Source organism: Schistocerca nitens, chromosome 7 (genome assembly GCF_023898315.1).
Source record: "Schistocerca nitens isolate TAMUIC-IGC-003100 chromosome 7, iqSchNite1.1, whole genome shotgun sequence".
Classification (NCBI taxonomy): Eukaryota; Metazoa; Arthropoda; class Insecta; order Orthoptera; family Acrididae; genus Schistocerca; species Schistocerca nitens.
The window spans coordinates 408,314,376-408,341,365 of record NC_064620.1 but is presented as its reverse complement, the minus strand read 5'-3'; the positions used below and the strand labels follow the sequence as shown (position 1 = coordinate 408,341,365).

At 42.4% G+C, this 26,990-nt stretch overlaps 1 protein-coding gene across 1 annotated transcript in view; it reads left to right on the top strand.

The window, feature by feature from the left end:
* LOC126194982 (inactive pancreatic lipase-related protein 1) overlaps positions 1 to 26,581 on the top strand; it is a 238,136-nt gene extending 211,555 nt beyond the window's left edge. The window contains exons 6-8 of the mRNA XM_049933396.1: positions 8,042 to 8,233; positions 12,393 to 12,561; positions 25,643 to 26,581. Of these exons, the coding sequence (XP_049789353.1) occupies positions 8,042 to 8,233; positions 12,393 to 12,561; positions 25,643 to 25,766 (485 nt within the window). The 3' untranslated portion in view covers positions 25,767 to 26,581. The remainder of the gene's footprint in view (positions 1 to 8,041; positions 8,234 to 12,392; positions 12,562 to 25,642) is intronic.
* The last annotated feature ends 409 nt before the right edge of the window (positions 26,582 to 26,990 follow it).

Here is a 26,990-nt window from a genome sequence, read left to right as displayed (position 1 = left end):
GTCGTCCATAAATAGCCCTTTTCAGTCTATCCCAGGCATGTGTGATAGGGTTCATGTCTGGAGAACATGCTGGCCACTCTAGTCAGGCGATGTCGTTATCCTGAAGGAAGTCATTCACAAGATGTGCATGATGGGGGTGCGAATGCGAATGTCTTGCCAATATGATGATAATATCGTTGCACTATCGGTCGGAGGATGGCATTCAGTATCGTACAGCCGTTACGGCGCCTTCCATGACCACCAGCGGCGTACGTCGGCCCTACATAACGCCACTCCAAAACAGCAGGGAACCTGCACCTTGCTGCACTCGATGGACAGTGTGTCTAAGGCGTTCAGCCAGACCAGGTTGCCTACAAACACGTCTCCGACGATTCTCTGGTTGAAGGCATATGGGACACTCATCGGTGAAGAGATCGTGATGCCAATCCTGAGCGGTACATTCGGCATGTTGTTGGTCCCATCGGTACCACGCTGCATGGTGTCGTGGTTGTAAAGATGGATTTCGCCATGGCCGTCGGGAGTGAATTTTCGCATCATGCAGCCTACTGCGCACAGTTTGGGTCGTAGTACGACGTCCTGTGGCTGCACGAAAAGCATTATTCACCATGGTGGCGTTGCTGTGAGGGTTCCTCCGAGCCATAATGAATAGGTAGCGGTCATCCATTGCAGTTGTAGCCTTTGGGCGGCCTGAGCGAGGCATGTCATCGACATTTTCTGTCTCTCTGTATCTCCTCCATGTACGAACAGCATCACTTCGGTTCACTCGAAGACGCCTGGACACTTCCCTTGTTGAGAGCCCTCCCTGGCACAAAGTAACAATCCGGACGTGATCAAACCGCTGTATTGACCGTCTAGGCATGGTTGAATTACGGACAACACAAACAGTGTATTTCCTTCCTGTTGGAATGACTGGAACTGATCGGCTGTCGAACCCCCTCCATCTAATAGGCGCTGCTCACTTATAGTTGTTTACATCTTTGGGGGAGTTTAGTGTCATCTATGAACAGTCAAAGGGACTGTGTCTGTTATACAATATCCACAGTCAACGTCTATCTTCAGAAGTTCTGGGAACTGAGGTGATGCAAAACTTTTTTGGTGTGTGTAGTTTAAACTACACTGAAACATAGTATCTGAAACCCATTCAGACACATTTTTGTGAAAATGTAGGATTAAACTGCGAACAGTCTAGTCAGTTTTTGTTCCTAGTGTTATTGTTGCGAAGTCGGTATCTTTTTAAAAAAAAATTGAGCAGTTCTTAGCAACAACACTAATGAGAGGGAAACTGTACATTGAGGAAGCAGTGATAGAAATAAAAGAAAAGTTCAAAAGTGGAATTAAAATTCAAGTAGAAAGGATATCAATTATAAGATTTGTTGATGAGATTGTTATCCTCCGCCGGCCGAAGTGGCCGCGCGGTTCTGGCGCTGCAGTCTGGAACCGCGAGACCGCTACGGTCGCAGGTTCGAATCCTGCCTCGGGCATGGATGTGTGTGATGTCCTTAGGTTAGTTAGGTTTAACTAGTTCTAAGTTCTAGGGGACTAATAACCTCAGCAGTTGAGTCCCATAGTGCTCAGAGCCATTTGAACCATTTTTGTTATCCTCAGTCAAAGTGAAGAAGTATTACAGGATCCGTTGAACGGAATGAACAGTCCAATGAGTACAGAATTTTGAGTGAGAGAAAATCGAAGAAAGACGAAAGTAATGAGGAAAACCAGAAATGACGAATAGTGAGAAACTTACCATCAGGATTGCTGATCACGAGGAATTCTGCTACCTAGGCAGCAAAATAGCTCATGACAGACGGAGCAAGAGGACATAAGAAGCAGAGTAGGACTGGTAAAAAGGGCTTTCCTGGCCAAGGGAGGTCTACTGATATCAAACGCAGGCCTTAATTTGAGGAAGAAATTTGTGAGGTTTACGTTTTGAGCAAAGCATTTTATCGCAGTGAAACGGACTGTCGGAAACCCGGAACAGAATATCATTGAAGGATTTGAGATGTGATGTTGCACATGAATGTTGAAAACTAGGTGGACTGATAAGGTAAGGAATGAGGAGATTCTCCGGAGAATCGGCGAGGAAATTAAAGTGTGAAAACACTAAACAGGAGAAGGGAAAGAATGGTAGGACATCTGTTAAAACATCAGGAAATTACTTCCATGGTACCAGAGGGAGCTGCAGAGTGTAAAAACTGTAGAAGGAGACAGAGATTAGAACACATCCAGCAAATAATTGAAGAAATAGGTTGCAAGTGCTAGTATGAGATGAAGAGGTTGGGACAGGAGAGGAAATCGGTGCGGGCAGCATCAGACCAGTCAGAAGACTGATGACTCAAATCAAAAGTTGTATCTGTTTTACATTCAAGTGAATATGCACAGCCATTAACTCTGAACACTCAGTTTCAAATGTTACCTTTCTTCCTTACTGTAATCATAATGACACTGTTAGCTTTTCCTGTGTATAGAGTCCAATGAATTTCTGACCACTTGCAGAAATTAATTCATTGCTTTTGCTGGACCCCTACAAGGACATAACTGTACTTCTGTGTCTCAAGAGGACGACGAAAAGACTGTATAATTCATATTTCACCCGGAACTACCAATGTAACTCACTACAAAGAATTTTTTTAACTGTGGAAAAATAATTTTGAGTAAATTGTCGGATATTATGAATTTTGATAGCTGCATGTCATTTTAGGTTAGCAGTACCCTTAAATTTCAGACATTTGTGCGTTATCAATTTGCATCGGCAAGTTTTACGAATTGCTGTAAGTATGCTCGGTATGCAGCCCAATAAGCAGAGCAATGGCCAGGACCATTTTTACTCAATCGCAACTCTGTCTAAATAAAGTTAATAATTACTGTGAAGTACATCAAACTATTAATTTGTCTTTCGTCAGGTGTGCCTGGTGTAAGGAAAACATTTGTTTTTGTCATTCAAATGGTTCAAATGGCTCTGAGCATTATGGGACTTAACATCTCAGGTCATCAGTCCCCTAGAACTTAGAACTACTTAAACCTAACTAACCTAAGGACATCACACACATCCATGCCCGAGGCAGGATTCGAACCTGCGACCGTAGCGGTTGCGCGGTTCCAGACTGTAGCGCCTTTAACCGCGTGGCCACAACGGCCGGCTTTGTCATTCAGATGACACTATGGAGAGTAAACAAGGAGCTCACTGTTACCAAAATATACATTATTCAAAAATTGTCATAAAAACTGTGCTACAGTGATTGTCATACAATGATATACGTGTAAGAAATATTTCATTTCGATACATTAACGCCACGGTTATTGGAAGTCAGCTATAACATCAAACACTGCTTTTACTTCCCTCTGTTACTCACCTTCGTAAGAATATATGCAACAGTTAAGCTGTTGGTATGAACTGCCTCTTACTCAGAACAATAATGATACGTGATATTTTTTGTATGATTTAGGTGCTTCAGATATTGCACTATGCGGCGCTATGTCTTCTTGTCACGGCCGATCGGACGCTGGGCAGGAAGGGCAGTAGAACATGCTGTCATAAGCGGTTCTTCGTGCGACAAGAAACGAGTAACTTCAACAGTTTTTGAAAAATACTTGTAGTGTGTCTCAGCAGCTAAGATTTTGACAGTAGATTTCTTTCATTGTATTCCTCCGGCATAAAATATTTCCGGGTTGTTTTGACATGTTGGACTGGACCATTCCGTTGTCAGAGCAGTCGTGTGGCGAAAAGAGTAGGAACAGGTCCTTCCAGAAGAGCTGCATCCTGAGAAGATCGTAGGATTGTTCGCCTTGCTCTGCCGAACAGGCGGGTGATGACATCAGACACGTGTGTATATGTTGCAAGTAATCACCATGAACCATTGGGAGTAGATTACTGGAAGTTGGGTTGATGTTCCAAATTCTGATGTGTCATTTACCACTGACTGTGTACCACGAACAACCGAGACGTGTATGGTGTAGAGTAAGAGCCAAATGGGTTATTGACAGATGATATTCTACGATGCTCGGTGATGCGTCTCGCTTCTTTTCTTGGCGGTCAAGTCAACATAAATGCTGTCCACCCTCGTGGAAGGCAACATGGAGCAGCGATTCTGGAGAGCAGTACCTTTCCGACTCTTTGAATAATAGTGTGGGGAGCAATTGGACCTCAGCACTGGACTGATCTTGCTGTTGTTGATGGGAGGCTGAATGTCTGCCGGTATGTAACAAGAATAGTCAATTCTGTTATCATACTCTTCGTAGCCAGAGTACCAAATGGCGTATTCCAGCAGGATAATGCTAGAACCCACATTACAGTACCCACCATAAACGACTTAAGGAATACACCAATGCTTGACTGGCCTACCTAATCCCCTGCTTTTTCATCCATGTGACATGTCTGTGGAGATGTACACTTTCATACCAATCTCCAGCAAGCAGGCTTCATGGCCTGTCACACCATGTCTTACAGGTGTTCAACAATTTCCTCAAGATAGCACTCTAAGTCTTTTTACTTCCATCTCACAACGAATACGAGATTGTATTCGAGCGTTTTGGGGTCAAATCTCGTAGGTTGGTGACCGTTAGTTCTCAACAGTATGAGGCTTTTTCATGATTTAATACTCATATGATGAATGTCTCCACAAAGTTTGATCAAATTTGAACTTGTACTTCACGGTATGGCACTTTCCATTTCCGTCACTACATACACTACTGTCCATTAAAATTGCTTCACCAAGAAGAAGTACAGATGATAAACGGGTATTCATTGGACAAATATATTATACCAGAACTGACATGTGATTACATTTGCACGCAATTTGGGTGCATAGATCCTGAGAAATCAGTACTCAGAACAATCGCCTCTGGCCGTAATAACGGCCATGACACGCCTGGGCATTGAGTCAAACAGAGCTTGGATAGCATGTAGTGGTACAGGTGCCCATGCAGCTTTAACACGATACCACAGCTCATCACGAGTGGTGAGTGGCGTATTGTGACGAGCCAGTTGCTAGGCCACCATTGACCAGACGTTTTCAATTGGTAGCCTGCCGTAGTGGCCGTGCGGTTCTAGGCGCTACAGTCTGGAACCGCGAGACCGCTACGGTCGCAGGTTCGAATCCTGCCTCGGGCATGGATGTGTGTGATGTCCTTAGGTTAGTTAGGTTTAAGTAGTTCTACGTTCTAGGGGACTGATGACCTCAGAAATTGAGTCCCATAGTGCTCAGAGCCATTTGAACCATTTTTCAATTGGTGAAAGATCTGGAGAATTTGCTGTCCAGGGCAGCAGTCGAACATTTTCTGTATCCAGAAAGGCCTGTACAGGAACTGCAACATGCAGTCGTGCATTATCCTGCTGAAATGTAGGGTTTCGAAGGGATCGAATGAAGGGTAGAGCCACGGGTCGTAACACATCTGAAATGTAACGTCCACTGTTAAAGTGCCGTCGACGCGAACAAGAGGCGACCGAGATGTGTTGTAACACCCCACCTATCACTTATCTGGTTTTGGTGAGTGTTCACCCCAGGTAATTAACTAACAGATCAACAGAGAGTGCAAAACTGCCGCAATGTCGGATAACGCAAAGAATGTAATAAGGCCCTGTGACTCCTGATTGAACTGCGGTGGCAGTGTTGACATTAATTGGTTCAGAATTGATCCCTTTTAATTAAAAATGGGTGCACATTGATGTTATATTCAGCTATTGAACACCAGATGCAAATGTTGAACATAAAATTAATTAAGAAACTGACTTGGGATTTCAACTACTTGATTGAAAACAGTTGCAGTCGATTAGCACAGATTTATTTTAACTCACAACCTTCAATCACCACATTACATTACTCTCCTAACTGGCAGTGGTAATAAATTGCGTTTGCATGGAGTAAAGCGCGATAAATCAAAAGTAATTCTTCTTGACTGACCCAGGCATAATACGAAGTGCGAGAAGAATTCTAGAATACACGGCCCATGAAACCCTCGTGGAAACTTTGCCGACGTGATCCAGCAAATTAATCAGTGACCGGAGCGGGCACAATATCACCGAAGTCAGCGTGGCGGAGCGGTGTCGTGCAGATGTCGGTCGACCTCATGGTGTTGCAAGGCTGTGCTCGTCTATTCACTCCTAGCTATCTTGCTCAGTACATAGCTGAACCTGAACTTCCTATCTCCAAGCTCAATCGTTCCATTTGCTAAGTCCTAAACTGCAGAGATGCTCACTCTTTCTCAGGCAAGCTGAGTAAAGAACGCCACGTCCGCACTCTAGGCAAGCTGGGAACAGAAGACCTCTACGGAGACTTCTGACAGTCTGCTCTTCGCCTCAGTTTCCCCTCCAGCAAAATCACTTACGCCAATTGCAGCTCAAGTCACGTTAATTATGCGTTGCTTCCCAGCACCGACCAATGACTGCTCTGGGAAGTGAGCACAAAACTTCCCTCCCTCTCAACTTCTGTTATTTAACTCCTCCCAGGCCACCCATCAAGGTTAGAGTCTGCACAACACCAAGTTTTCCGGAATTCTGACTCCCAGGAGAGTACTTCAAATTCCTTGGTCCTACGTTCCCATCGGAGACTGGCGTATTTCATTCTGTTGCTCATCACCTGATTTGCTTCAGACTCTACGGACCATGAATTCAGTCTGAAGTTGCTATAGTCATGAACACACATATTTTGACCTCTGTTGACCACTCCACCATAGCTTTGTGCGGCTTTCTCACATGTTTCACAGAAAACGGGATGACGGACATTTATCAACAGGCGTACAAGTTTTCCGTCTGTTTCCTGGTAGACCAGCATGGAGTCGGGGTCAACCACCCACTCACTGTCACTCATCTTAAGGCGGCTGGACGCCGTGCCCCGTTACCGCTTTCTCAGAGCTTGAGCTGCCCTAAGCTGCCTATTCTCGCTTCCCTTAGCCACTCCTCCAGCGGCCATGGTCAATTCTGAGTACTTCCCTGGGGTAAACTAGACTCCAGTAAATCGACGCGTTTCCACAAAGTTTTCATGTCGTGTGAATTACTTTAAAACCATCACCCGACATTAATTATTCCAATACGTCCATACTATACCCTCTACAAGATGCATTGTGCCTTGTCAGTCATTTTTGTTCAGCCCTACTGTTCGCTCAACGTGAGTTAGGTGATCTTTAATGACTTCATGTAAGGGGCATAATTCTTGCCATCTTACAGTGTAACCAATGGCACCCCATACCATCACACTGGGTGATATGCCAGTATGGTGATGACGAATACACGCTTCCAATGTGCGTTCACTGCTATGTCGCCAAACATGGATGCGACCATCATGATGCTGTAAACAGAACCTGGATTCATCCAAAAAAATGACGTTTTGCCATTCGTGCACCCAGGTTCGTCGTCGAGTACACTATGGCAGGCGCTTCTGTCTGTGATGCAGCGTCAAGGGTAACCGCAGCCATGGTCTCCGAACTGACTGTCCATACTGCTGCAAACGTCGTCGAACTGTTCGTGCAAATGGTTGTTGTCTTGCAAACGTCCCCATCTGTTGACTCAGGGATCGAGACGTGGCTGCACGATCCGTTACAGCCATGCGGATAAGATGCCTGTCATCTCGACTGCTAGTGATACGAGGCCGTTGGGATCCAGCACGGCGTTCCGTATTACCCTTCTGAAGCCACCGATTCCATATTCTGCTAACAGTAATTGGATCTCGACCAACGCGAGCAGCAATGTCGTGATATGATAAACCGCAATCGCGATAGGCTACAATCCGACCTTTATCAACAGTGTTTCACCAGCCAACACCGGTCAACTGCTGTTTGTGTATGAGAAATCGGTTCGAAACTTTCCTCATGTCAGCACGTTGTATGTGTCGCCCCTGGCGCCAACCTTGTGTGAATGCTCTGGAAAGCTAATCATTTGCATATCACAGCATCTTCTTCCTGTCAGTTAAATTTCGCGTCTGTAGCACGTCATCTTCGTGGTGTAGCAATTTTAATGGGCAGTAGTGTAATGTATTGCTAATCTGTCCCCAGACTTCTTATGAATTCTGTATGCTGCAGGTCGTACAGTAAATGTGATGTTGTTTTTGCGCAGGTCTGGATCCGACCATCATCTTCTACATGGGCAGCAACAGCTCGCGTGACCTCGACTCGAGCGACGCGCACTTCGTCGACGTGATCCACACGGGTGCCGGTATCCTGGGTCAGTGGGGGCCTAACGGGCACGCTGACTTCTACGTCAACGGCGGAACCACGCAGCCGGGCTGCGCCCACGCGTCGCTGCTAAGTGAGTAAAGGCCCGCGCTGCCATTTCCTGAGAAGCTCCCACCTAACTGGAGTAGGTATCATAGACTGTATCTAAGGTTTCTGGCAGGCGTTATCACATCGAAAGACATAACATATCTTTTCTGACACTAATATAGTCGTGTGAATATCAGACATAATAATATAAACACCATCCAAACAGAGTTTAAGTGCAGATTCGGCATAAAAAAAATTAATTCCTTGCGTAAACTGATGCATGAGAAAGGAACAGGGTGACAGAAATCCACGTTTCGAGTAAACGTTTCTCATCAGCACAATGAACAAAAATATTGTCAGTGTCTGTGAATATATTTCGTATCAACGTTTCATTATTAGTCGACACTGTAGTACAGTGTGGAATGACATTTCGAAATCTAGGAGGACATAATCTACCTTCTTTTAGCAGTGTCCTTGAGGAAAACCGGCTTTTCATCTAGAGTGACCACGTTTCTTCTTTAGTCTCCAGTCTCCCTCCAGCTCCGTAAACGAAATCGAATCGCGTTAGGTCCGTAGATCTTGTGGCCAGAAAGTACGAGGCACTATGAAAATATCACTGGTTAGTTCACGCCATCCGTTCATGAACAACATAACTGATTTAGATTTTGGTCTCGGCTTCTGCGGCTTAATTAATTTAATATAGGCTGAATAAAAAAACTATTAACAATTTAAAAACAAGTCCACGGGACCCTTAAACAAAACTTGTATAAGAAATAAAAGAATTGTCAAATTCTGAATTACACACATTTAGGAGAAGAAAAATATCTATCACTGCCAACATGCGGAGTAATTATCCTGATAAAGACGAATAGATGGCGTTCTAGAATCTGAAACCACAATTCAAATCTACGTACGGGATCCTGACTAATATATAAAAAGAAGTGAACGTGATGGTGGGTAATCAAGACAATTGATTATAAATGAATCCCTCTTAACATGCTGCATCTAAATATAAAAGTCTCCATAAAAAGAAACCTTGGGCAGTGCTAGATGAAACTTTAAGAAAAAAATTTAACAAATTAAGAAACGCTCAATCACGGCTCTTCAAAAGTTTAAACCTGATCAGCACCAGGAGACTAAATTTAAGGAAATTTCGTAACCTGGGCAACGGATGATCAAGGTCCTGCAAAATGTTAACCCAGCAAGGTGAAACTCTTAAACTCACATTAATTCAAATTGCTAAAACGTATGTGAATTTCTAAGGGACCAAACTGCTTAGGTCATCGGTCCCTAGACTTACGCACTACTTAAACTAACCTATGCTAAGAACAACACACACACACCCATGCCCGAGGGAGGACTCGAACCTCCGGCGGGAGGGGCCTCGCAGTCCGTGATATGGGGCCTCAAGCCACGCGGCCACTCCGCGCGGCTCACATTAATTAAAACATGAGACAGGATGACGTCTTTTTAAAGAAAGGAGAATAAAAGAAAATATTACAATTATTCCGGCAGTGTCCTGTAAAAAAGTTCCATAATTTCATTCATCTACATCTACGTGCTTACTGTGCTATTCACAATAAAGTGCCCCGCACAGGTCCACCTCCAAGCTGTCTCTCTACGGTTCCACTCTCGAACGGCGCGCGGAGAAACGAGCACTTAAATGTTTCTGTGCGAGCCCTCATATCTTTTATTTCATCGTGATGATCATTTATGCCTATTTAGGGTGCCAACAGAATGTTTTCGCAATCGGAGGAGAAAACTGGTGATTGAAATTTCATGAGAAGATCCCGTCGCAACGAAAAACGCCTTTGTTTTAATGATTGCCACTCCAATTCACGTTCATGTCTGTGGCACTATCTCCCCTATTTCGCGATAATACAAAACGAGCTGCCCTTCTTTGTACTTTTTCGATGTCATCCGTCAGTCGCATCTGATGCGGACCCCACACCGCACAGCAACATTCCAGAATAGGGCGGACAAGCGTGGTGTCAGCAGTCTCTTTAGTAGACCTGCTGCACCTTCTAAGTGTTCTGCCAATGAATCGCAGTATTTGGTTTGCTCTACCCACATATTATCTATGTGATCGTTCCAATTTAGGTCATTTGTAATTGCAATCGCTAAGTATTTAGCTGAATTTACAGCCTTCAGGTTTGTGTGACTTATCGCGTAATCGAAATTCTTGTGTTATTCATGTGAATAACTTCACACTTGTCTTTATTCAGGGTCAATTGCTACTTTCCTCACCATACAGATGTCTTATCTAAATCACTTTGCAATTCGATTTGGTCATCTGATGGCTTTACAAGACTGTAAATGACAGCCTCATCTGCAAACAATCTAAGACGGCTACTCAGATTGTCTCCTGTGTAGTTAATACAGATGAGGAATAATAGAGGGCCAATAATACCTCTTGGGGAACGCCGGATATTACTTCTGTTTTACTCGATGACTCTCCATCTATTACTACGAACTGTGACATTTCTGACAGGAAATCACGAATGCAAGTCGCACAACTGCGGCGATATTCCATAGGCACGCAGTTTGGTTAGAAGACGCTTGTGAGGGACGGTATCGAAACCCTTCAGGAAATCTAAAAATATGGAATCAGTTTGTCATCCCCTATCGATAGCACTTATTAATTCATGAGTATAAAGAGCTAGTTGTGTTTCACAAGAACGATATTTTCTGAATCCGTGCTGACTATGTGTGAATAAATCGTTTTCTTCGAGCTACTTCATAATGTTCGAATACAGTATATGTACCAAAATCCTGTTACAGACCGACGTTAGTGGTATGAGCCTGTAATTCAGCGGATTACTCCTACTTCCCTTTTTGGGTTTTGGCGTGACTTGAGCAATTTTCCAGTCTTTACGTACGGATCTTTCTGTGAGCGAGCGGTTGTATATAATTGCTAAATATGGAGCTGTTGTATCAGCCTACTTTCTGAGGAACCTGACTGGTATACAGTTTGGATCGGAGACCTTGGCTTTATTAAGTGATTTAAGTTGCTTTGTTACATTACAACTTTTTACGCTTACATGATCAGATCGGAAGGAGTGAAGACTCTCTTAAAAAGGCGTTAAAAGCATTTTTGTCAGCTTTTTTTAAATAGATATACTTTGAGTTTCTTTTTGATGGTTCTAGGTGTTACGGTATTCAGCCTAGCAACAACTGCCTTGTGGTCGCTAATCCCTGTATGCGTCACAATAGTCACTATTTTTCCAGGATTATTTGTTGCTAAGAGGTCAAGTATGCTTTCGCAACCATTTACGCCTCGATTGGGCTCTTGAACTAATTCTTCAAAATAATTTTCTGAGAAAGCATTCAGCACAATTTCGGATGACGTTTTATGCCTGCCGCCGGCTTTAAACGTATATTTTGCAGCATATCGAGGGTAGATTGAAGTCACCACCGACTATAACTGTATGAGTGGGGTCCCTATTTGAAATGAGACTCAAGTTTTCTTTGAACTGTTCAGCAACTACATCTTCTGAGTCAGGGGATCGGTAAAATGATCCAATTAATAGGAAATTTGGAAATGTGTGGTGAGGACTATGGGACCAAACTGCTGAGGTCATCGGTCCCTTAGCTTACACACTAATTAAACTAACATGTCCGAAAGAACAGATAGCGTCTTCATGTTGTTAAGGCTAACCGGCCATTGACCTTCTTCTTCTGTGCTGGATGCACACGCATTGCCCGAACTCTTACGGGGCTCCGTAAGATTGTCTGCCGCGAGTAATGAGTGTAATGGGTAGGGGCACTACGAATGTAGTGTGTGGACATTCAGTTGGGAATGTGAGTCTCACGGTGAGCGTGCAAACGATAAATACCTTTAGTTGCACTATCCTCTGTGCCCTGGGTGGCTCAGATGGATACAGCGTCTGCCGTGTAAGCACGAGATCCCAGGTTCGAGTCCCGATCGGGGCACACATTTTCAACTATCCCCGTTGATCTATATCAAATCCTGTTGACAGCTGAGGGTTTTGATTTAATTATCATTTCATTGTATATAAAATGTGTTCCAGCTTTGAAAGTATTCGGAAATCAGCTTAAATCTGTCAGCAAGTTTTTCACTTCAAGTGGCCATTTCTCTTACCTTTTCTCCTGCAACTTGCAAATTAACTAGTCTGCACGTTGCCAACAGCTCGTAAGTACTGGTCCTTTATATTTTATTTACAGTGACAACACGTATTTTTCAGAGTCGCTGTCTTGTGACCACACGAAAGTGACACCATACTTCATCGAGTCTATCAACAGCCCCAATGGTTTCTGGGCTGCGCCTTGTTCTAACCAGTTCCTGTTCTTCATTGGGTGGTGCCAACCCAAAGATGAAGACTACATCATCATGGGAGAGGACGTACCTCACACGTAAGTCAAGGATTTACTATGTGTAGTGATACTCCACGCAAAGGATTTGTGTTCATAGTTTAGCAATGAAGTGCGAAAATGTGGGAGAAAACGAATTTAAAATTGAGTAAACAATCCATAGTAGTTAGTTACAGCGTCAGTGATAACCTAGAAATGTTACTACGAATCTTTTATGACGTTGAATCAACGAATGAAATTAGTCGTAGTGGGGGGAAATGTAGCATGGCATAGCATTTTGTTTCGCGGTGGGGTGGGAAGGTGGTTGGCTGGGGGGGGGGGAGGGAGGGAGGGGGCGGGGGGGGGATGTATCTATGTATCTGCTGAAAAGGCAGAACATAGAACTATCATACAATCTAATCGTGATTCAATGTTTAGTGTCCTATTAGGGTCTTTCTGAAACGAGTCTGAGGAACTGAGAGGTGCTCTTAGAATTTTAAGCAGCCACTTTACTCCATGTTGTGTAGGTGCTCCATTACGTTAGATAGAATATCTTCAGAAACGTTTTGGGAGAATTTGAAGATTTACTTCTGAGGTTACAGTCCATTCCCGAAAATATGTCATAGGCAATCAAATGTTTCCAAAAATTATCTTCTGTTAAGAACTGTAAAGAAGAAAGGAGATGCACTGATGAGCCAAAACGTTATCACCACCTGCTTCACACCATGTTTCTCCGTCTTTGGAACGGAATACATCACTTATTCTGCGTACCAGGGATCCGAAAGCTTGTTGGTAGGTTTGTGGAGTCATACGGCACTAGCCCCCCCCCCCCCCCCCCCCCCATTAACCATGGACCTTGCCGTTGGTGGGGAGGCATGCGTGCCTCAGCGACACAGATAGCCGTACCGTAGGTGCAACCACAACGGAGGGGTATCTGTTGAGAGGCCAGACAAACGTGTGATTCCTGAAGAGGGGCAGCAGCCTTTTCGGTAGTTGCAAGGGCAACAGTCTGGATGATTGACTGATCTGGCCTTGTAACACTAACCAAAACGGCCTTGCTGTGCTGGTACTGCGAACGGCTGAAAGCAAGGGGAAACTACAGCCGTAATTTTTCCCGAGGGCATGCAGCTTTACTGTATGGTTAAATGATGATGGCGTCCTCTTGGGTCAAATATTCCGGAGGTAAAATAGTCCCCCATTCGGATCTCCGGGCGGAGACTTCTCAAGACGATGTCGTTATCAGGAGAAAGAAAACTGGTGTTCTAGGGATCAGAGCATGGAATGTCAGATCCCTTAGTCGGGCAGGTAGGTTAGAAAATTTAAAAAGGGAAATGGATAGGTTAAAGTTAGATGTAGTGGGAAGTAGTGAAGTTCGGTGGCAGGAGGAACAAGACTTCTGATCAGGTGACTACAGGGTTATAAACACAAAATCAAATAGGGGTAATGCAGGAGTAGCTTTAATAATGAATAGGAAAATAGGAATGCGGGTAAGCTACTACAAACAGCATAGTGAACGCATTATTGTGACCAAGATAGTTACGAAGCCCACGCCTACTACAGTAGTACAAGTTTATATGTCAACTAGCTCTGCAGATGACGAAGAAACTGAAGAAATGTATGATGAAATAAAAGAAATTATTCAGATAGTGAAGGGTGACGAAAATTTAATAGTCATGGGTGACTTGAATTCGGTAGTAGGAAAAGGGAGAGAAGGAAACATAATAGGTGAATATGGATTGGGGGGAAGAAATGAAAGAGGAAGCCACCTGGTAGAATTTTGCACAGAGCATAACTTAATCATAGCTAACACTTGGTTCAAGAATCATAAAAGAAGGTTGTATACATGGAAGAAGCCTGGAGATACTGGAAGGTCTCAGATAAATTATATAATGGTAAGACAGAGATTCAGGAAACAGGTTTTTAACTGTAAGACATTTCCAGGGGCAGATGTGGACTCTGAGCACAATCTATTGGTTATGAACTGTAGATTAAAACTGAAGGAACTACAAAAAGGTGGGAATTTGAGCAGATGGGATCTGGATAAATTGAAAGAACCAGAGGTTGTAGAAAGCTTCAGGGAGAGCATTAGGGAACGAATAATAAGAGTGGGGGAAAGAAATACAGTAGAAGAAGAATGGGTAGCTTTGAGAGATGAAGTAGTGAAGGTAGCAGAGGATCGAGTAGGTAAAAAGACCAGGGCTAATACAAATCCTTGGGTAACAGAAGTAATATTGAATTTAACTGATGAAAGGAGAAAATATAAAAATGCAGTAAATGAAGCAGGCAAAAAGGAATACAAACGTCTAAAAAATGAGATTGACAGGAAGTGAAAAATGGCTAAGCAGGGATGGCTAGAGGACAAATGTAAGGATGTAGAGGCTTGTCTCACTAGGGTAAGATAGATACTGCCTACAGGAAAATTAAAGAGACCTTTGGAGAGAAGAGAACCACTTGTATGAATATCAAGAGCTCAGATGGCAACCCAGTTCTAAGCAAAGAAGGGAAGGCAGAAAGGTGGAAGGAGTATATACAGGGTTTATACAAAGGCGATGTACTTGAAGGCAATATTATGGAAATGGAAGAGGATGTAGATGAAGATGAAATGGGAGATAAGATACTGCGTGAAGAGTTTGACAGAGCACTGAAAGACCTGAGTCGAAACAAGGCCCCGGGAGTAGACAACATTCCATTAGAACTACTGACGGCCTTGGGAGAGCCAGTCATGACAAAACTCTACCATCTGGTGAGCAAGATGTATGAGACAGGCGAAATACCCACAGACTTCAAGAAGAATATAATAATTCCAATCCCAAAGAAAGCAGGTGTTGACAGATGTGAAAATTACCGGACTATCAGTTTAATAAGTCACAGCTGCAAAATACTAACGCGAATTCTTCACAGACGAATGGAAAAACTGGTAGAAGCTGACCTCGGCGAAGATCAGTTTGGATTCCGTAGAAATGTTGGAACACGTGAGGCAATACTAACCTTACGACTTATCTTAGAAGAAAGATTAAGAAAAGGCAAACCTACGTTTCTAGCATTTGTAGACTTAGAGAAAGCTTTTGACAACGTTAACTGGAATACTCTCTTTCAAATTCTGAAGGTTGCAGGGGTAAAATACAATGAGCGAAAGGCTTTTTACAATTTGTACAGAAACCAGATGGCAGTTATAAGAGTCGAGGGGCATGAAAGGGAAGCAGTGGTTGGGAAAGGAGTGAGACAGGGTTGTAGCCTCTCCCCGATGTTATTCAATCTGTATATTGAGCAAGCAGTAAAGGAAACAAAAGATAAAATCGGAGTAGGTATTAAAATTCATGGAGAAGAAGTAAAAACTTTGAGGTTCGCCGATGACATTGTAATTCTGTCAGAGACAGCAAAGGACTTGGAAGAGCAGTTGAACGGAATGGACAGTGTCTTGAAAGGAGGATATAAGATGAACATCAACAAAAGCAAAACGAGGATAATGGAATGTAGTCAAATTAAATCGGGTGATGCTGAGGGGATTAGATTAGGAAATGAGACACTTAAAGTAATAAAGGAGTTTTGCTATTTAGGGAGTAAAATAACTGATGATGGTCGAAGTAGAGAGGATATAAAATGTAGACTGGCAATGGCAAGGAAATCGTTTCTGAAGAAGAGAAATTTGTTAACATCGAGTATAGATTTAAGTGTCAGGAAGTCGTTTCTGAAAGTATTTGTATGGAGTGTAGCCATGTATGGAAGTGAAACATGGACGATAACTAGTTTGGACAAGAAGAGAATAGAAGCTTTCGAAATGTGGTGCTACAGAAGAATGCTGAAGATTAGATGGGTAGATCACATAACTAATAATGAAGTATTGAATAGAATTGGGGAGGAGTTTGTGGCACAACTTGAAAAAAAGAAGGGACCGGTTGGTAGGACATATTTTGAGGCATCAAGGGATCACAAATTTAGCATTGGAGGGCAGCGTGGAGGGTAAAAATCGTAGAGGGAGACCAAGAGATCAATACACTAAGCAGATTCAGAAGGATGTAGGTTGCAGTAGGTACTGGGAGATGAAAAAGCTTGCACAGGATAGAGTAGCATGGAGAGCTGCATCAAACCAGTCTCAGGACTGAACACCACAACAACAACAACAACAACAACATGAGGAAGAACTGAATAGGATTGGGGAGAAGAGAAGTTTGTGGCACAACTTGACTAGAAGAAGGGCTCGTTTGGTAGGACATGTGTTGAGGCATCAGGGGCTCACCAATTTATTATTGGAGGGCAGCGTGGAGGGTAAAAATCGTAGAGGGCGAGCAAGAGATGAATACACAAGGAGATTCAGAAGGATGTAGGTTGCGGTAGGTACTGGGAGATGAAAGAGCTTGCACAGGATAGAGTAGCATGGAGTGCTGCATCAAACCAGTCTCAGGATTGAAGACCACAACAACAACAACAACAACAACAACAATGGCATTAGGTGTCTACGCACAGGTCATGTGATTCGCGTAAATAACGGTCCACTGATCTGCGTACGAGGTGATGACACCCGAAAGCGACCCAGGTGGGTTCCATAGGGTTTACACCTGGCAAATTTGTTCGCCGAGACATCAACTTGAGTTCACTATAATGCTCCTCAAAGCACTGTAGCACGTTTCTGGCTCCGATACACGGACATTTGTACTGCTGAAAGATAACATCGTCGTCGGTGAATACATCAAGCATGCAGGTGTTTCGTAGCTGTCAGCGTGTCTGTGATTAGTACCACAAGCCCCACGGAAGAGCAGGAGAACGTCTCTAATAACATAATACTGCTCCCGCAGGCCTGTGTCCGTGGCGCGCTGCGCGTTTCGAGCCGCCGTTCCCTCAGTGGCGACGTTTATGGAGACGAGCAACGACCTACAGTAGCAAAAATGTGATTCTCCCGAAGAGCCGACACGTTTCCGTTGATCGACGCTCGAATCCCGATGCTCCCATGTCCACATGTCGACTGCAATCATAAATGACGATGTCGTTGGGTCCACACGTGAACACGTAGGGTTGGTCTGCTGCAGTGCTCCATGTTCAACAATGTACGACGACGGGTGTGCTCCGAAACCCTTGTGCGTGCACCAACATCGTGCTCTTTCGGTAGAGATGCTACAGATCACCTTCTATCCTACTTTACAGATCAGACAAACCACCTAAGCCCACGTTCGGTGAAGTGTCGTGGACGGCCAATCGTATAACGCTTTAGTGGTAGTTTCACTGTCCTTCGACCTCTTGCCGTAGACCTCACGTCAGTAGCACGTGAACATTCGACCAGCTTGGCTGTTTTCGGGATGCTCTGCGGCGGCGCGGTTCTTTCCGTCCCTTTGCGACGGACCTGCACCTACCTGTGAACATTGTCTCAGCAGATCATCAATAGGAAAGCCAAGTGAAACCTACTGTACTTCGACGTGAATCAGGCTGCAATTTAAGTCACTAATTTACGTTTCGGGAGAAACACGAAATGAAAGGGTGGAAATTTTGTCTTCAATTAACATATTTTGATACTTGGGTGAACGAGTATCACTGCCAAGCCCGTGCTAGTCTTAACACAGTCACTCACAATACCTTTCACTCACGTTAGCAAGTTTATGGTGTTGCACTTCCAGAAAACGTAATAGCTACAAAAATACTGATTGTTTTTGATTGAGAATGCTCGCCAAATATTACGTCTGTCGGTACCTAATGCAGTCACAGTTTTCAGCCACCGACCTGCTCAATATGCCACGGGGAATATATGTCTTTACTCGTCACAAAATTCACTTAAAAATTCCGAAATTTCTACACACACATCGGAATATTTATGCCGTCACTTTCCAACACTTCTGATGTATGGAACACTGCTAGATCCGGCAACTTATGATTTCCATCGGAACTACTACTGCACACGTCCGACCTCTTTCATGGCTAGGCTTCGACTCCTCCCTAGAATACTCTAAGTCTTCTCCACCAGCAGAGAAAGGCGTGCGAACAATGTTGCTTTACCATTGGTCATTTTACTCAACAGCCAATAGCAAAACAACATTCTCCCGCGTCAGTCCTCGCTTTTCATCAATAACCAATTGCAAAATAGTAAACCTAACGACTTCACTTTTTACCGACGTAACTACCTAATGTGCTGAAGTTTTGCTTATGCATAAAGTTATTTACTATTGTTATTTATACCTGAATTAACTTTCTCTTTACCATAAACTTACTTTACAAATCTATTCTACTAAAATCCCCTTTGTCCATATCCATACGTCTTTGAAATGTTCCCACACTACATCCTACTACATAACTCGTGAAACAATTATCTTCATATTAACCTTAAACCACACTCACGCATCATTCATACTGCTAAAACACACTTATAACATTTTACATACACAAAAAAAACATAATAACACTTTATGAAAATACTAGAACAGTTTATGAAAAACATTCTATTACTTTAGTGCACTCTAGTGGGCACAATCGAAACTAAATCAGTCCCTTATCCAATACTGTCCTCTATCGGCTGATACATAAACTACATGCGCGTCCAGTCTCGCGTCACGATCTGTCACTATCCAGCTCTGAGACACATCTCCCACTTAACCGCCTCCAAGGGAGGATCGTTATATGGCGCTACGCCTCAACTCGTTAACAGGCTGTGCGTAATAATAATCTGCTCTTTTTCGCTTATCTCAACGGACTCCCCATCTGTACCTCATATTTTCGCTAGGGTGATCCCTTGTCTTGCTCCGCTTACATACTTTTGTTACCGCATCACGTGCCCGTCGCGGTGGGCAGTGATCATAATGTTTAGGCTTATCAGTACATAGAAGTTAGGATGTAGTTCAGCTAAATTATGTATACCATAGTAAAAGTTTTGCATCGAAAAGCAGAATTGATCCAATTCAAATTCAGCTTCACTGCAAAAATATTTGTATAAAATTAATTCAGTCACAAAAGCTTTTTGTGTCAGCATTTATCAGCTATTAATGAATTCAAAATATTCATGAAAAATGAGGAATATGTTTTTACAGATGTAGTTATGAACAGCATTATTTGTTCCAAAATACCAGTTGAACTAAAAGTCCGTTAGCATTTGAAATTTCAGTACTTCATGGAAAAATTTAAGTAGAGCGGTAAAACTGCTACACATGTTTGAGAAGACATGGGGATTTAATAATACCAAAAACAGTGCAATAAGTGACCAACAGATGACGCTTCATATGATACAAAAGCAGTAATTAGAATGACAGTTGTTTTTTTTTTTTTTTTTTTAAGGAATGATGGTGTTCTTTAAAACAAATCCACATCACGTCGGCCGACATTCGTCAACGTTGCCTATAATAGTTAAGGGACAATGTTGTGAACATCATTGTACGGTATATCAATAAGTATGACGAGATATTGCCATCAGATGTTGTCCTTTAGTATCGCTAATGAGGCTGGACTGAGGTCTAGGCAACTGGGAGGCAAGCATGACAGACGTGGTGGCTCAGCACGCAATCCTCACCAAACGTCGTGCGCAAGAGATCTTTCACACGTGTAGCAATATGGCGTTGGAGCACCATCCGGCATAAATGTCGTACTTTCCAGTAAGTGTTCATCAGCCAGGCTAGGGATGATCTGACTTCCTCTCTAACTACAACTCATTTTATACACGATTTTCATGCGGAATCACTGACGTATTGCTATCCAGCTCTATCTGTTGGTCAGTTTTTGCACACTTTTTTGGTTTCAATAAGAACCCTTTTCGTTTCAGGCAGGTGCCGTTTTTACGTCTCTGCCTACATTATTCCGTGAGTTAGTGTATTTTCAAATGTTAATCGGCTTTCGGGTCACCTTTATAATGAATTATTTATGAATTTCACAAGACAATGTGTATACAGTAAACCTGCAGTTAGAGTGCTTAGCTCCTTTAACAGGGGTCTATAAGGTACCGATTGGTGAGTATCACATATGACAGCTCTTAGTGTCTTATTCGTGGCTGAATAACGAAATTATATTAACTTACTTATTTCCAGAATGAGATTTTCACTCTGCAGCTGAATGTGCGCTGATGTGAAACTTCCTGGCAGATTAAAACTGTGTGCCGAACCGACACTCTAATTCGGGACCTTTGCCATTCGCAGGCAAGTTTGCGAGGTAGGAGACGAGATACTGGCGGAAGTAAAGCTGTGAGGACGGGGCGTGAGTCGTGCTTGGGTAGCTCAGATGATAGAGCACTTGCCCGTGAAAGGCAAATGTCCCGAGTTCGAGTCTCGGTCCGACATACAGTTTTAATCTCCCAGGAAGTTTCAACTTACTTATTTGTTCTTCTCCACGACTTGCAAAGATATTATGCGCAGAAGTAGCTGAGATGAACTGTTGAAGCAACTGCAGAGTGTTATTTTTCTTAAATTCTCATTAATTTGTACATGCAAAAGTAATGCGAAGTCGTATTCAGTCTATTAATTTTTGGGCATAAACTACATTATTTATAAATATATACTCTGATTACACGCTTGGTAGTCTCTGACTGAAACGGAACTGGTCATACACCTAAAAATAAATTATGGAGCAGCTTCACGTGTCAGAATACGTGAATTCAATGTTTCATCAAAGCTGTGAAGCAGGATCAACAAAATAATTTAGTAATTGCCTTAAAAACATTGTTCATAATTTCTTCCAGTCTCTGACTTCAACTCCAACTTACTAAAATTCTCAGATAAACTAATTCCGCTTTTTGTGTGTTAAGTGGAGGGTTATCCACATGTAAGGAGACTCACGAATAAGTTTCAGTATTTTTGACTAATTTTAACCAAAGAAATAAACTGTAGCTGCAATTTTTTCAGAAAGTGAACTGTAAAAAGTTCTCTCAAAAAAATAGAAAAGATGGTGAACCATTATTTCTTGTCATGCTACACACTTAAAAAATCACGATAAATTTATAACAGTTCACAATGCATTTTGGCAGCTTTCAAGAAATTAACTGTAGTTAACCTTTAGTTTTAAGCAGTTCATATGAATCTTCAGAAAGTTTACCATCCCTTAAAGTGTGTATCTGTACTCTGGTTAGATGAATAAAGGGCAATATCAACAGCACCGGAAAATGTTATAGCGGGAGTAGGATTCGTTATGACAAGGAAAGTTGTGCAGAGAATTAGCAACTACTCGTATGAAGAGTTCAGTGATAGGGTTGTTCTCATCAGATTCAATAACAAACCAACGCTGACAACGATATTTCAGGTATACATGTCGACGCTGCAAGCAGAACATGAACAGAAAGAGAAAATTATATGAGGATATTGAACGGATAATTCAGTATGTAACGGGAAGTGAAACTCTAATAATCATAGGGGATCGGAACTCAATTGTAGAGAAAGGAACAGAAGAAATGGTCACGGGAGAATATGGCTTGGCAGTAGAAAAGAGAGAAGAAAGGCTAGTAGAATTTTGCAATGAATTTGAGATGGTCATAGCGAATAATTTTCAAGAATCACGAGAAGGGGAAGTATACTTGGAAAAGACACGGACGCACCCGAAGATTCCCGCTGGGTTACATCATGGTCAGACAGATAACCCGAAATCAAATATTGGGTTGCAAGGCTTACCCAAGTGGAGATCACAATTCAGTAATAATCAAGAGTTGACTGAAGGTTTGCCGGCCGTTGTGGCCGTGCGGTTCTAAGCGCTTCAGTCTGGAACCGCGTGACCGCCACGGTCGCAGGTTCGAATCCTGCCTCGGGCATGGATGTGTGTGATGTCCTTAGGTTAGTTAGGTTTAAGTAGTTCTAAGTTCTAGGGGACTGATGGCCTCAGATGTTAAGTCCCACAGTGCTCGGAGCCATTTGAACCATTTTTTGACTGAAGGTTAAAAAATCATCCGGTAGAACCTGCTTGAAAAAAAAGGTTCAAATGTGTGTGAAATCTTATGGAACTTAACTGCTAAGGTCATCAGTCCCTAAGCTTACACACTACTTAACCTAAATTATCCTAAGGACAAACACACACACCCATGCCCTAGGGAGGACTCGAACCTCTGCCGGGACCAGCCGCACCTGCTTGAAAGGAAGTGAGATACTGAAGTAATGAATAATAGTGAGACGCGTTTGAATTTCGCTACGGATGTGAACAATGTTATACAGCACACCAGTGTAATCATTTCAGTTGCTGAGGAGTAGATCTTAAAAAGGGGAATCACAGATGTTCGCCAGACAAACTTAGGCACAAGGAAAGTAGCTGCGAAGGAACCTTGGGTAGCAGATAAAATAATTCCACTAATCTATGAAAGAAGGAACTACAAAAATGTTCAGGGAACGACAGAAATACAGAAAAATAAACCTGTTAGGAATCAAATACATAGGGAGTGTAGGGCAGCCAAGTCTAAATGGCAACAGGAAAGATGTGAAGAAGTCGGAAAAGCAATGATTGCCGGAATAATCACGCCGCCATATAGAAAAGTTAAAACAACTCTCATTGAAACTGAAGGTAAGGGCAGTAACATTAAGCGTGCAGTGGAAATTCCTCTGAGAAACGCAGAGGAGAGAGCGGATAAGTAGAAAGAGTACAGTGAAGGCCTCTACGATGGGACAACTTTTCTGATGCCGTCCCAGAAGAAGCAATAAGAGTTGACAAGTAAGAAAGGGGAGATCCGATATTAGAATCAAAATTTAGAATTGATTTAGATGAGTCAAGGTCAAATGCGGGATAGGTGAAAATTCATCGAAATTTCAAAAACCACTGAGGGAAGAGGCAGGAAATCGACTGTTCACGTTAGTGCGTAGAATGTGTGAGAGTAGAGATATACCATCCGATTTTTGGAAAAATATCATCCACACAATTCCGAAGACAGCAAGAGCCGACAAGTACGAAAACTGTCGCATATGCATCCAACCTGCTGACAAGAATAATATGCAGGAAAACGGAAAAGAAGACTGAAGATCTGTTAGATGATGATCAGTTTGGTCTTAGGAAAGATAAAGGCACCAGAGAGGCAGTTCTGGCGTTGCGGTTGATTATGGTAGCAAGGCTGTAAGAAAAATCAAGCAACACTTAAAGAATTCGTCGAACTAGAAAAAGTGTTCGACAATGTAAAATGGTGGAAGATAATGGAAACTCTGAGAAAAACAGGACTAAGCTATGGGGAAAGATGGATAATGAACAATATATCCAGGAACCAAGAGGGAACAATAAAACTGGAAGACCAATATCGAAGTGCTCGGAATGAGCAAGGTGTAAGGCAGGGATGCAGTATTTGGCTCCTGCTGTTCAATCAATACATCGGAGAAGGCAGGGATGTAGTCTTTAGCTCCTACTATTGTATCTATTTATGGAAGAAGTATGACGGAAATATCAGAAAAGTGAAAGAGTGGGATTAAAATTCAAGGTGAAAGGAAATTAATCATAACATTCACTGATGTCATTGCCATCCTCAGTGACAGTGGAGAAGAGTTACCGGATATGATGAATGGAATAAACAGTCTAATGAGTGCAAAATAGGGATTGAGTGTAGGTAACGAAAAGTAACAGAAATGAGAACAGCGGGAAACTTAACATCAGAATTAGGCATCACAAAGTCGACAAAGTCAAACAATTCTGCTATCTAGGCAGCAGAATAATCCATGACGGACGGGGCAAGTAGGACATAAATAAGAGACTAGCACAGACAACGAGGACATAGGCCTTCATTTGAGGAAGATGTTTCTGAGAATATACGTTTGGAGCACAGCATTTTAGGGTAATGAATCAAGGACAGTGGCCAAAAGGAACAGAAGAGAATCGAAGCGTTAGAGATGTTACTACAGAAGAACATTCAAAATTAGGTGGACTAATACGATAAGGAATGAGGCCGTACTCCGCAGAATCGGCAAAGAAAGAAACATATGTGAATTACTGACAAGAAGAAGGGATAGGGTGATAGACTTCAGTGAATAAATTCCATGATGCTAAAGGGACCTGTAGAGTGCAGAAACTGTAACGGAAGACAGAGACTGGACTACATCCAGCAAATAATTGAAGACGTAAGGTTGGAAGTGCCACTCTGAAGATGTTGGATCAGGAAGGAAATTTTAGCGGGCCGCATCAAACCAATTAGTAGACTTAAAAAAAGAAGAACATGTTACTGTCTCCATCTACATGGATACCTACATTTTTTGTACGCTTCCGTCTCATCCAGCCCCATAAATAGACATGCAGGTGTATTAAGTTTTCAGATGGTGGTGGCCAGATAATAGTGCTACTACAACCACTGCACTGATGACAAAAGAGGAAATGTGATTGGAATTGATTGTAATAAGATTGACCATAGAAGAGTTACTTCCAGAAATTTACTCCTGCCATGGCACTGTGACAAATTTCTCTCTGAAAAAATGGGAAAGATTATGAACTATCACTTCTTATCAGGTCAAAAACATACAGTTTTTGTACTTCTTTAACAGTTCACAACAAACTTGCAACAGCTTGCAATACATTCCAGTGATCTGAAATAAATTGACTGTAGTTCAGACTCCATTTTAAATGGTTCTTGCTGAATTTTCTAAATGCTTACTATAATTCGCCACTTCCTTTTGTACTAGGATAAGAGAATCATGACTGGTTTTGTGGCCCTCGAATTATTGCTGTACCGATTCTACACCATATAAATGTCACTGCATCAGCACCATTGGAGAAGAAAAAAAATGGTTCTGAGCACTATGGGACTTAACTTCTGAGGTCATCAGTCCCCTAGAACTTAGAACTACTTAAATCTAATGACATCACATACATCCATGCCCGAGGCAGGATTCGAACCTGCGACCGCAGCGGTCGCACGGTTCCAGACTGTAGCGCATAGAACCGCTCAGCCACTTCGGCCGGCATTAGAGAGGAAAGCAGCAGATATGAAATACGTTCCATTTGAGAAATATTCTGAATAAACGATATTGTCTGCAATATCATTTCTGTCACATTCCAAAATTTGACCTTTCCTCCTGGAATAGTGAAACAATGCTGCAGCCCCCTCCCCCACTTCTCCCTTCGCCCCCTTCCACCCCCCGTCCACCACAGAGTGTATACATTGAATCATAGAGAGCACAATTTCAGTGTTCTGTTCTGTCAGTATTGCGTGAATCATTTTATGTCAACATCATAAATTAAAAAAAAATCCTTGTGTATGTCAGCCACTCTTAAGTAATACATATGTGTTGTTCTGCAGGGCACGTGGGCTGTATTACTTGACGACAAACGCGAGGAAGCCCTATGCCAAGGGCTTTCCGGGCCGCAAGAGGCCTGCACGTGGAAGCTGGCGCAAAGCGAGGAATGGCATCGGTGCCGGTTGAGCCCGGGACGCTGACGTCACGACGCAAGGCTGCGCATGTGCAGCAACACACCGGCTGTGCGCCATGAAAAAGTCGTCGCAGCGTGCTTACAGTATTCAGCCCTCCGCGTTAAGCTCTACTCGCCTGCACGGACTGTGCAGAAAGATCTCTTGTATGAGTGACATGACGCTCAGCTGTGACCGCCATAGAAGGACCTCACTATTTAACAAGAGTGGTACAAATTATTTTAGAATTAGTAAGTGGAGACGCGCTCGGTAATTATTTAATGACCATGATCCGTGTGAAGCACAAGTAACTGATGAAAACTTTGTACAGTAGTTTTATTACGAAAACAGTATTGATTTAGCTCAATTAAAGTGAACTTATGATGTAAAGAAGAAACGAAACAAAGCAGGCAATGGATCAGCAAATTCGTCTCTTACTTTGACCATGAAGTGGTCTTCTTAAATCAAAATTTTGTATGATGTGAAATGTTTAACCTATGACGCAAAGCTGCTGAGTACTGTTTCATTTTTCAGTTTCAGTCCGCTAGTGATATGTTGAAAACTGAAGTCACAAATATCTTGAACTTTTCTATTCTTTATCAGTTCTTTCATACAGAGCGTGTCAGGATAATACTTTTACTGATGGGACACATGAGAAATATCCCTGCACTCAAGAGGGTGTTGTTGCAGGAACAAGTGTCACATATGTAGCTACTGCTAGAAGAATTTACATAGATCTGAAAGATACTAACAAGAATGGATAATGTTAGAACAGTAAGAAACGTTGCAGGACTACATTTAAATGTGACAATGTGTTTTTAGATCCTCATAGTTGATGATATTCCTGTATATGTAAGAAATATTTAAATGGTTTTTAATAAAATCTATTTATACACTAAGCTCAGCAAGTATGAAACATATCTGAGAACCAATTTCGAAACAGTATTATTTGTCCAGCATAATTGTTTCAACAACCAATAAGAATACGATGATAAATGAGCATGAAATCAAATTTCTGTGAGCATGTGTGTTGTTTAGTATCAAACCTGTTTATAAATACTTCCCTTTGTTTCCATTAATGAGAGTATCACATATACCATAGGACCAATGAATCACGTATACCATAGGAACAATGAAAACATTCCATAAAATACTCTTCATCTGCCTCTTTTGGTATTTAATCATATGAATGAGTTACATAAGTAATAACAAGTTGGTCACACATTCTTTAATCTTGCCA